General features: G+C 50.4%; 1 protein-coding gene across 1 annotated transcript in view; it reads left to right on the forward strand.

Moving 5' to 3' along the window:
* alg13 (ALG13 UDP-N-acetylglucosaminyltransferase subunit) overlaps positions 1–12,701 on the forward strand; it is a 141,183-nt gene that overhangs the window by 7,227 nt on the left and 121,255 nt on the right. Inside the window, exons 2-3 of the mRNA XM_038776124.1 lie at positions 7,372–7,534; positions 9,238–9,376. Coding sequence (XP_038632052.1) covers positions 7,372–7,534; positions 9,238–9,376 — 302 coding nt within the window. The remainder of the gene's footprint in view (positions 1–7,371; positions 7,535–9,237; positions 9,377–12,701) is intronic.

Raw genomic sequence — 12,701 nt, forward strand, 5'->3', positions numbered from 1 at the left:
TCCAAGCCCTGAAACCTCCCTCAGAGGCAGGTGCCCCACAATCCTAGCTGCCTCGCGAAAATGACCTCCGTTCCTTTTCACACTGTGCGTATTCTGTACAGGCTGCTGCTGCACATCCTTCACCTCCTTATCCTTGCCCGTTGCCCGGACACACCATGGCGTGCCTTGTTGTCATCCGACGGCTGAGGTCCCCACTGGAGGTCCCTCTATGGAGGAGTTCTCCCCCTCAATCTTGGGGACGTGGGGTGGAGGAAGTTACATGCAGCAGTGCCGTATAATCACTGATTGCACCGGATCATGGACTCCCAAGAGCAGCCTTGTGGAGTCCATGGTCCATGCATATGTTTTAAAAAATTGTTTTTATTAAAGCTTATTTCAACCAGAAATTTTACATAACAGAAAAATAAACAAAAAATATTTAACAAAACTATATCATTAGACAAAATGCAAATATATATTAAATAGACAATTCCACCCACCTGAGCCGCCGCCCTCGCAAAGCCCTCGCAAAGCCCTGCCAGAATTCTTAAGCGGCGGGCATGCCCAAAACATATGGACATGGTCCGTCGGACTCACTGCACATCTCGCGCACCTGTCCTCCACCCCAAAGAATTTGCTCATTCTCACCGTCATCACATGAGCCCGATGCACCACCTTAAACTGAATTAAACTGAGCCTGGCACATGATGCGGACGAATTCACCCAGCCCAGGGCATCAGCCCATAGGCCCTCATCTAGCACCTCACCTAGCTCCTCCTCCCTCTTGCCCTTCAACTCCTCCACTGAGGCTTCCTCCGCCTCCTGCAGCTCCTGTTATATGTTTGACACCTTCCCCTCTCCTACCCAGATGCCAGACATACCCAGTCCTGTATCCTTCGAGGGGGTAGCCGCGGAAATGTCCCCACCTGTTTTTTGAGAAAGTCCCGGACCTGGAGGTATCTGAAAGCATTTCCTGGGGGCAGGCCGAACTTCTCCTCCAGCGCCTTCAAGCTAGGGAAAGTCCCATCTATAAACAGGTCTCCCATCCTTCTAATGCCTGCCCTATACCAGCCTTTGAAACCCCCCGTCTATCTTGCCCGGAGAAAATCTATGGTTGTTCCGTATCGGGGTCCAAACTGAGGTCCCCTCCTTCCTGTGCCTCCTCCACTGACCCCAGACCCTCAGTGCCGCCGTCACCACCGGGCCTGTGGTGTATTGTGCCGGCGAGAACGACAGCGGTGCCGTTACTAGTGCCCCTAGGCTGGTGTCTTTGCATGACGCCGCCTCTAGCTGCCCCCTCCTCCATTACCCATTTCCTAATCATGGCCACATTAGCCGCCCAATAGTAGCTACAGAAGTCGGCAGTGCCACCAACACCCCCCCCCCCCCCCCCCCCCCAGCGCCGGCCCTAGGGTTGCTGGCGCCCCGGGCAAGCTGAACTTCGGCGCCCTTCGGGGGGGGGGGGGGGGGGGCGGAGGGAGGGGGGGCCGGAGTGACCACCGGCGAGCCTGGATCCATCCGCCATGTTTGTGCGGGGCGGCCTGAGGGAGGGCGGCCACCGCGCATGCACTGGTTAGCACCGGCCCAACTGCGCATGCGCGGGACCCGAGTCTTTTACGCGGCGCCCCTAGCACATGGCGCCCTGGGCGACTGTCCGAGTTGCCGGTACCTTGAGCCGGCCCTGCCCCCCCCCGGGCCACGCTCCAAAAACAGTCTTTTAACTTGCGGGGTCTTGTTTGTCCACACAGATCCCGTGATAATCCTGTTCACCCGCTTGAAGAAGGATTTGGGGATGAAAATGGGGAGGCACTGAAAAACGAACAGGAATCTGGGAAGAACTGTCATCTTCACAGTCTGCACCCTTCCCGCCAAGGAAACCGGGAGCATGTCCCACCTTTTAAAGTCTCCCTCCATCTGCTCTACAAGCCAAGATAAATTGAGCCTGTGTAGGGCATCCCAGTTCCTAGCTACCTGTATACCTAAATAACGAAAGTTCCTCTCCACCATCTTGAGTGGGAGCTCCCCCAGTCTCTCCTCCTGAGCCCTAATGTGGATTACAAACAGCTCACTTCTCCCCACATTCAACTTGTACCCCGAGAAGCTCCCAAAGTCCCCCAGGATCCGCATGACCTCCCCCATCCCCTCTAGCGGGTCCGAAATATACAATAGCAGGTCATCTGCGTAGAGGTAAACCCAGTGCTCCCCCCTGGACCAGCCCCCTCCAGTTCCTCGAAGTCCTCAGCGCTATGGCCAACGGCTCAATTGCCAGGGCAAATAGTAACGGGGAAAGGGGGCACCCCTGCCTTGTCCCTCGGTACAGCCTGGAATACTCCGATCTCAGCCGGTTCGTGGGCACACTTGCTACGGGGGCCTGATACAGTAGCTTGACCCACCCTATGAATCCCTCCCCGAATCCAATCCTACCTATCACTTCCCACAGGTACTTATACTCCACCCTGTCAAAGGCCTTCTCTGCATCCATTGCAGCCACTACTTCTGCGTCCCCTCCCTCCGAGGGCATCAAAATAATATTCACGAGCCTCCTCACATTTGTGTTCAGTTGCCTGCCCTTGACGAAACCCGCCTGGTCCTCCTCGATCACTCCCGGGATGCAGTTCTCTATTCTGGTTGGTTTAGGTTTAGGGGCTGGTTTAGCTCACTCGGCTAAATTGCTGGCTTTTAAAGCAGACCAAGCAGGCCAGCAGCACGGTTCGATTCCCGTACCATCCTCCCCGGACAGGCGCCGGAATGTGGCGACTAGGGGCTTTTCACATTAACTTCATTGAAGCCTACTCGTGACAATAAGCGATTCTCATTTTATTTGATTTCATTTCTGGTAGCCAGAATTTTTGCCAACAATTTGGCATCTACATTCAGGAGCGATATCGGCCTGTAGGACCCACATTGAAGCGGATCCTTTTCCTCTTCAAAATGAGCGAGATCAATGCCTGCGACATCGTTAAAGGTTCTTAGCAGGAGCGGGCTCAGTAGCTCCGAGAACTTCTTATAAAATTCTACAGGGAAGCCGTCTGGACCCGGGCCTTGCCCGACTGCATGCTTGCCAGCCCCTTAACTATCTCCTCCAATTCAATTGCGGCCCTCCACCCGATCCTCGTCCACCCTTGGGAACCTCAATCGATCCATAAATTGCTTCATCCCTTCCCCTCCCCTCGGTGGGTCCTGACTCGTACAGCCTCCCATAAAACTCCTTGAAGACTTAATTAATCCTCTCTGGACTCAACACTTCCTTATCCCTCACTCCCCCGATCTCCATGGCCGCCTCTCTCCTGCGAAAGTGGTGCGCCAGCATCCTACTTACTTTCTCCCCATACTCGTAGACTGCCCCTTTCACTTTCCTCAACTGCGACTCCGCCTTCCCCGTGGTCAGCAAATCGAACTCCGCCTGTAATCTCCGGCGCTCCTTTAGCAGCCTCCCCTCGGGGGGGCCTCCGCATACTTCCTGTCTACCCTAAGCATCTCTCCCACCAGCCTCTCTCTCTTCACCCTCTCCCTCTTCCCTCTGTGGGACTTAATAGAGATTAACTCCCCTCTGATGACCACCTTCATTGCCTCCCAAACCGCTGCTGCTGTTACCTCCCTTCTGTCATTCGTTATCACATAGTTCTGAATGCTCCTCCTTACCCGCCCACACAGCTCTTCATCCGCCAGCAGCCCCACATCCAGTCTCCAGAGAGTCCGCTGCCCCCGCTTCACCCCTAGTCGCAGGTTCATCCAGTGCGGGGCATGGTCCGAGACCGCAATGGCCAAATACTCAACCCCCTCCACCCTCGGGATTAACGCCCTGCTCACCACAAAAAAGTCAATCCGCGAGTAGACTTTAAGGACGTGGGAGAAAATGGAGAACTCCTTCGCCCTTGGCCGTGCAAATCTCCACGGGTCCACGCCCCCCCCTCATCTGATCCATGAACTCTCACAGCGCCGCCGGTCTCTTTCCCGACCTGGACTTAGACCAGTCTAGCGCCGGATCCAAGACAGTATTAAAGTTTCCACCCCCCATGATCAAGTTACTTGACTCCAAGTCCGGGATTTTACCCACCATACGCCTCATGAATTCCGCATCTTCCCAGTTCGGGGCATACACGTTCACCAACGTTAGCACAAGTGGATAGCACTGTGGCTTCACAGTGGCAGGGTCCCAGTTTCGATTCCCCACTGGGTCACTCTCTGAGCGGAGTCTGCACGTTCTCCCCGTGTCTGCGTGGGTTTCCTCCGGGTGCTCTGGTTTCCTCCCACAGTCCAAAGACGTGCAGGTTAGGTGGATTGGCCATGCTAAATTACCCTTAGTGTCCAAAAAGGTTAGGAGGGGTTATTGGGTTACGGGGATAGGGTGGAAGTGAGGGCTTAATGTGGGTCAGTGCAGACTTTATGGGCCGAATGGCCTCCTGCACTACATGTTCTAGTACCACCACCCGGGCCCCCTGTAGCTTGCCACTCACCATTATGTACCTGCTCCCCTTGTCCGCCACAATGCTCCCTGCCTCAAACACCACCTGTTTACTAACCAGAATTGTCACCCCTCAGGTCTTTGAGTCTAGCCCCGAGTGGAACACCTGGCCTACCCATCCCCTCCTTAACCTCATTTGGTAGCAAGCTTTAAGTGCGTCTCCTGCAGCATGGCCACGTTCGCCTTCAACCCCTTTAAATGTGAGAACACACGGGACCTCTTGACCGGCCCATTCAGGCCCCTCACATTCCACGTTATCAGCGTGGACGGGGGGATTGACCCTCCCTGCCGACTAGCCATCTCCCATTTTCGGCCAGCTCCCCGCTCGCTCCAGCCCTCCCGCCGGAGGCCCCCCAACCCGACTCTACATCTATCCCCAACAGTTGGCTCCCCTTCAGTCAGCAAAGCAATCACAATCCCCAAATCCCAACCCCCCCATGCCAAGCACCCGCTTAGCACTGATTTCCCCCCCATTGCGCTTCCGTAAGTCAGCTGACCCATGCTGACCCTGGCCGCTCCCGCCTCTATCTCCAAACTTACTATTGTCTTCTCCTTCGGGCCTCCAACCCCCCCTCCCCCACAGGGTAAGAGGGCAAGTGCCATTCGGATCCTTCCCGTGCACCGGACAGCACAACCCGGACGTTACCCCCGCCCCCTGAAACAAAAAAAGGAAAAGAAAAGCAAACAAACTTGAATTCTACTAACAAACTTACACCAGGCCAACACCGGTTACACATCTCCACCAGCACGTTTCACCCACGTGCAGCTGCCCCTTAGTTCAAGTCCAGCTTTTCATGCTTAATGAATGTCCATGCTTCATCCGGCGTATCAAAGTAATGGTGCCTGTCCTTGTACATTACCCAAAGTCTCGCCGGATGCAGGAGCCCGAACTTCAGCCCTTTGCTGTGGAGAACCGCCTGAGCCTGCTTGAAACCCGCACACCTCCTCGCCATTTCAGCTCCCAAGTCCTGGTATATGCGAATCTCGTCGTTCTCCCACTTACTGCTCCGCTCCTTCTTTGCCCAACGCAGGACACGCTCCCTGTCTGTAAAGCAGTGGAACCTTATCACCATCGCCCTCAGTGGTTCGTTCGCCATCAGTTTCCTCGCGAGGACTCTATGCGCCCCGTCCAGTTCCAAGGGCCGCGGGAAGGCCCCTGTGCCCATCAGCGTCCCCAGCATTGTAGTCACATACATGCTTGCGTCCACCTCCTGCACACCTTCAGGGAGGCCCCAGGATCCGCAGGTTGTGACTCCGAGACCTATATTCGAGGTCATCCTGCCATCTCTTGTGACGGGCCTCGTGCGCCTCCACCCTGATTGCCAGGCCCAGGATCTCGTCCTCATTCTCAGATACCTTCTTCTCCACCTCTTTGATCGCCTTCTGAACCTCCACCATCTTTTCCATGGAGGCCTTCATAGGGGCCAGCATCTCCGTCTTCAGCTCCACAAAGCAGCTCCTCAGAAAGTCTTGCTGCTCTCTCGGCCACTGGGCCCACACTTCTTGGTCTGCGCCGGCCGACATTTTGTCCTCCCGAACCCACTCCACTTTCTTCCCTGCAATCGCTTGTTTAACGGCCCCGCTCCTGGTTCCCTTCATACAGCAGTGAGGGGAACCTCCAGCATCCTTTCCAACGCCGGTATTCACCTTCCAAGTGCCGATGCTGCCCCATTTAAAGGCCCGAAACCCAGATCCCAGCGGGAGCTGCCGTGTATGCGACTTATTCGGACATGGCCGCTACCGAACGTCTGGTCTATGTTACGTGTTATAGGCTGCACTCCCTTTTTAGTTTTCTGGAAAATCTTCTATTGAGGTTTTGTTTGCACTTCAACCCCACACTCCTGGGGCGGGATTCTCCCCTACCCGGCTGGGCGGGGGGTCCCAGCGTGATGGAGTGGCGTGAACCATTCCGGCGTCGGGCCCCAAAGGTGCGGAAGTCTTTAGGGGCCAAGCCCTAACATTGAGGGGCTAGGCCCGCGCCGGAGTGGTTGGCGTCCCACCGGCCGGCGGGAACGGCCTTTGGCGCCACGCCAGTCTATGGCGAAGGCGGAAGGAAAAGAGTGCCCCCACGGCACAGGCCAGCCCGCCGATCGGTAGTACCCGATCGCGGGCCAGGCCACCGTTGGGGTACCCCCCGGGGCAAGATCTGGGACCCTGGCGCTGTGAAGCCACAGTGCTATCCACTTGTGCTACCATGCCGCCCTTGAAAGTATTTCAAAGATTTTGGCCAAGGAAGGAATGAGATTCAAGGAATGAAAAGCAGATCACTTAGAAACCCCACTGGGAACATTTGCTAAGGCTGATGACAATGCGTGTGCCACCTTATTCTGGGTTCTATCAGTAATCAATTAAGCATTTACTGTAAAATAATTCCCCATTTTTTAAAATTTAGTGTCAGCAGCAGCCGTTCCAGAGGAAATCAAAAACCATTCTGATATCCAAGTATGTCACGTCCACTTACTAAGATCCTTTGTCACACCTTCAAAGAAAATCAATAAATAGGTTGCATTGGCTTTCATTCATCCAAATGAGCTTTTGTTTACCACTTTATTTATATCCAATCTTAATACTGGTTTCCATAACCTTACTAATTATGAATGTTGAACTCTCTGGTCTCTATTTTCTGAGTTATCTTTGCTACCTTTTTTTTAAATGGGAAGAACATCTGGTCCTCAGGCATCTCTCCAGTATTCAGTGATTTCTGCAAGATTTGTGCCAGAGTTCTAGCAGTTTCCTCCTTTAGTTCTTTACAAATCATTAAATGCATCTTATTCAACCCATAAGACTTATTCATCTTGTGTTTGCACAGCTGCTCTACTGAATTAATGTAGGACCTGCCCTGTTATTGTAGTATTGGGTTATTGCTGATTCTTATCCTGTTCAGATCGTTGGCCGTCTTCCCATATCACTTTATTGTTCACCCTTAGATTCTTCAAGATTTGGGCTACAGGAAGCTGATACTTCAGATTGGCCGGGGCTCTTTTGAACCAAAGCCTTTACTTGGATCAGATTTTACTCGTGAAGTTTATAGGTTCAAGGATTCAATAGCAGACGACATACAGAATTCCGCACTCGTTATCAGCCATGCTGGTGAGTGTTGATCTCCAGTGAGTGTTGATTCTGTGTTTTAATAAGAAAGAAAAAAAAGAGTTGCACTTATATAGCGCCTTTCATGACCAAAGCACTTTACAAACATTGAAGTACTTGTTGAAGTGTAAACATGCTTGAAATGTGACAGCCAATTTGCTCACGGCAAACTCCCACAACCAGCAATATGATAATAAAAGCAAAATATTTCAAATGCTGGAGATCAGAAATAAAACCAGGAAGTACTGAAAAGTTCAGCAGGTATGGCAGCATCTACGGTGAGAGAAGTAGTGATAATGTCTTAAGGTCAATATGATGTCTGCCTAAGGAAAAAGGAGGTAATGAAGCATGATACACTAAATCCTCTGTTGATGACTCGGTAATGTAAATATAATGTCTTCTGCAGCTTCTTCCAAACCCCCTGACCCTTACTGCCTAGAAATACAAAGGCAGCAGGCATATGAGAACACAACCATCTGCATGTTCCCTCCAAGTCACATACCATCCTGACTTGGCAATGTATTGCTGTCCCTCACAGTTACTGTGATTCCCTTTCAGCAAGTGTCTCTGGATAATGAACAGGAAACCTGGCAGATTTTCATTTGCTTAGCCAAGCAGCACTAAAGCTAATTATAATGCTCCAACTACTATTGTGAACGAGATCAGCTAACAGCACAGACTGGAGATGGAATCTGTGACCTGTACTCACTCATTTAACTCGCCAGATAAATTCAATAAACATTCGGGAGAGAAACTGTCAGTGTTCAGGGTAGAAATTGTAATAATGGAATTTAACCATCATTCAGCTATTAATTTAAAATATAATGCCGTTATTTTCTTGCAATTGTTACTCAGGCTTGTAGTAATTCCATAGAATTTTCAGCATAGAAACTAGTCATTTTGTCCAGTTGATCCATGCCTATGTTTATACACTGCATGAGACTATTTCAACCCTGTCCTCCTATCCCTCAAATCTCTTCTCCCTCATGCAGGCCTCAGGCCTCCCCTTATATGTGTCGATTCTCTATGCTTGAACAGCAAGCTTCAGGTTTTCGCCAGTGTGTGGAAGAAACTCCTTGTAAATTCTTAATTTGATCTGTTACTGGTTATCTTATTTTTATCCCCCTTTGTTCTAGACTCACTCACGTATGGAAATGGTTTCTCCACATCTATGCTGTCGAACCCATTCATATTTTTAACAACTTTTATCCTGTAGACATTACCTCCCTGCTTTAATATTCTGTTCCTCTGCATCACACAATGCACTTATTAATTGCGTTCTGTACTGAGACCCAATTTTAGCAAAAAATCTCAATTGTCTCCTAGATTACATGTTTCTGATACTATCTGCTGCCTCAATGACAACACCATCATGGATTTGTTTAAAAGTACTTCCAGTAGAAGGTTCGTCAGTATCATCAAAATTAATGTGGGAAATTTCCTTCACTGCCCCTGGGCCAAAATCCTAGAACTCTCTCCCTAACAGAACAGTACCTACGCCACATGGACTGCAGCGACTCAAGAAAGTGGCTCCTTCAAGGGCCAATTGGGATAGACAATAAATGCTGGCCTAGCCAACGACACCCACATCTCTTGAGTGAATATTTTTAAAAAGCAGAGCAGTAGAACCACTAGTATTTTCTTACAGATTTCTGGAGATAGTATTTGTATTGTACTTAGTTTTTCATGCTATAACACCCATCCAGGTGCTGGAAGTTGCCTGGAGACCCTTGAAGCTGGAAAGCCCCTCATTGTTGTCATTAATGAGAAGTTGATGAACAATCACCAGTTGGAACTAGCCAAACAGCTGCACCTTGAAGGTCATCTTGTGTATTGCACTTGCAGGTAGGGTGAATTAAATGGAAGGATTGTAAGAGTTAACTTGGGAGGGGAAAAAAAAATCTTTTAACACGTACTCGCATTCATGCCATACCCCTTAAAACCAGGGGCTTATCTGCTCTCGACACTGCCCAAGAGACAGTGTTGGCCTGCGGGCAGCTGTTCAGGTTGAGTTTCACCATATCCAGCTTTCGCACATCCAAAAGGTGTCCTCGAAAAGAGGCTTGGGGATTTAACAATTGTCTACTTTGGTAATCAGTTTTAAATATTGATTGTTTGTGGATGTATGCATTAGTTTGGTTTTCTGATTATTTTTTAATAAATGGTAAAATATTTTATTTTCTAAAACAGCTCCCTGAGAGTCAGTGGGTAATTGGATGCAGTTTTGAGCAATAATAACCAGAAGGTTCTGGATATTTATTTCTAGCTTGTTCTGTGTTAGCAAATTGGAATAGAAACCTAACAATTGACCTTTGTGTGCCTCAGATAGTCACCCGGGGGGGAAATAAAAATGGTCTTTATTTCTAATTGCTGTTTAGTGACTCCTGTTGTGTTGTCTGGCGAAAGGTCACCAACCTGAAACTTTAACAGTTTCTCTCTCCATAGCTGCTGTCAAGATCTCCTGAGTATTAGAATCAGGTTGATTGTGATGTCCTCAGTAGCCAGCTAGCCTAATTACACTCTTTGTCTAGGTTGGTGTGTGAAGAATGGTAAGTTGGGCAAGTCAGCACAACAGCATGAGGATGGCATAAAAATCCGAATAGAAGGATGACCTGGCAGAGCACTGAGAGGGCTACTCCATTTTAGATGAAAACAAGACACTGGGTAGATTACATTCAGTACACTTAAACCCATGCTAAACCTAGGAGGATCATTATATTATTTTCGCATTACGGTCATTTCTTTTGCACAGATTCAGTTTTTGGAACATTTTCTTAAACATCGTTAGTGAAGGTTTCTGCTGTGGAGGAGTAAACCAAATGTCTTTTTAAAAAGCAGGTTTAATCTTTTAAATATTAGGTATGCACCACTGTAACCCAGGGAGTGTTTAGAATAAAAGAACTGTTAACTGCACAGAAGGAGGCCTTCGGATCATCAACTTCAATTGCAAGCAACTGACTTGGCCAGGCTGCACCGCAGTAACTAACCACTGACACAATCCTAGCTATCAAGCTGTACTGAGCTAACAGCCACTACCCACCATGGGTTCTGTCTTCTGAACTTCCAGCTTCATGGAACAGACAGCTTGACTAAGTTGACACCTGCTCCAAGGTTTCTCTGAGTCCCTACTCCTCACAACATGGAGCTACCACTGCTCCAGTGCTTCTCTGGGCCCCCAGATGCATGTAACTAGCAACAAAACTTCAGTTGTCAGCTCTTTAGCTCCAGACTAACTTGTCATATGAACCTGTTTTCCATGCTGCACACCAAATCACATGGGCCATTTTTGTGCCATCTCTCCAGCTGTCAAAAGGAACGCAAAATTGAACATTTACACTGCCACACTCTGCTAGTGCCAGAGTCTCGGGCATGCTGGGAGCTATAGTCCTCAGCCCGGCCCCAAAAATGCCAAAAGAAAATTCACATACATAAGAGTGTCTCATAAGAGTCTCTGTTTATTAAGCCCAAGTTTCCTGTAATACTGCAGTCCATAGTCCTGTTATACTCTCTAGCCCAGATGATTCACTTCCACATTGGGGGAAACAGGGCCTTGGTTTAACGTGTCATTTGCAAAATGACCCCCTCCAACAATGCGACACTCCCTCAGTACTGCCATTCCAGCAGTGCAGTGCTCCCTCAGTACTAAACGGGCATTGTTTTTAAAAAAAAATAATTTTTATTGACATATTTACAAAATATAAACATCTCAACTCTATTAACAAAACAACCGCGTTAACACCCCAAGAACAATACCCACCCAACTTCAAAAGCAACTACAAACAAAGGAAAAAAACAAAAGAACACCCAACAACAAAAGGGAAAGAGATAACACCCGCCACATCCCACAAACCCATGTACACAGTTCTCCCTCCCACCGATCCGATCCAACCCCCCCCCCCCCCCCCATCCCGGGTTGCTGCTGCGGTTGCTGTTAGGGCTTGGCCCCTAAAGACTTACAGCGGTAACATATCCCACCTCTTAAACTCCTCCTCCATCTGCTCCACCAACTTTGTGAGGTTGAGCTTGTGCAGGGCCCCCCAGCTCCCAGCCACCTGGACCCCTAGGTACCTGAAGTTCTTCCCTGCCTGCTTCAGTGGGAGCCTACCAATCCCCTCCTCTTGATACCCCAGATGCACCACAAACAACTCACTCTTGCCCAGGTTCAACTTATACCCAGAGAAACCCCCGAATTCACTAAGAATCCTCATCACCTCCGGCATCCCCCCCACGGGGTCCGCCACATACAGCAACAGGTCATCCGCATACAGCGACACTCGATGCTCCTCCCCACCCCGCACCAGGCCCCTCCAGTTCCCTGACTCCCTCAATGCCATGGCCAGGGGCTCAATCGCCAACGTGAAGAGCAAGGGGGACAGGGGGCACCCCTGTCTCGTCCCCCGGTACAGCCGAAAGTACTCCGACCTCCTCCTATTTGTGGCTACACTCGCTATCGGGGCCTCGTAGAGCAGTCTCACCCACCGGATAAACCCCTCCCCAAACCCAAACCTCTCCAACACCTCCCACAAATACTCCCACTCAACCCTATCAAAGGCCTTCTCCGCATCCAATGCCACCACTATCTCCGCCTCCCCTTCCAAGGCCGGCATCATAATGACATCGAGGAGCCTTCGCACGTTCGTATTCAACTGCCTTCCCTTCACAAACCCCGTCTGGTCCTCATGAATGACCCCGAGCACGCAATCCTCTATTCTAGTGGCCAGGATCTTTGCCAGCAGCTTAACGTCGGCGTTTAGCAGCGAAATCGGCCTATATGACCCGCACTGCAGAGGGTCCTTGTCCCGCTTCAGGATCAAGGAAATCAGCGCCCGTGATATAGTTGGGGGCAAAGCCCCCCCCCCCCCCACTCCCTTGCCTCGTTAAAGGTCCGGACCAACAGGGGGCCCAACAGGTCCAAATACCTTTTATAAAATTCCGCCGGAAACCCGTCCGGCCCCGGCGCCTTCCCCGACTGCATGCTCCCTATCCCTTTGACCACCTCCTCCAGCTTGATCGGTGCCCCCAGTCCCTCCACCTGCTCCTCCTCCACCCTCGGGAATCGCAGCTTGTCCAAGAAGCGCCCCATTCCACCCCCTTCCACCGGGGGTTCAGACCGGTACAGTTCCCCATAGAAGTCTCTGAAGACCCCATTAACATCTACTCCCCTCCGCAC

Source organism: Scyliorhinus canicula, chromosome 17 (assembly GCF_902713615.1).
Source record: "Scyliorhinus canicula chromosome 17, sScyCan1.1, whole genome shotgun sequence".
In the NCBI taxonomy this organism is placed as follows: domain Eukaryota; kingdom Metazoa; phylum Chordata; class Chondrichthyes; order Carcharhiniformes; family Scyliorhinidae; genus Scyliorhinus; species Scyliorhinus canicula.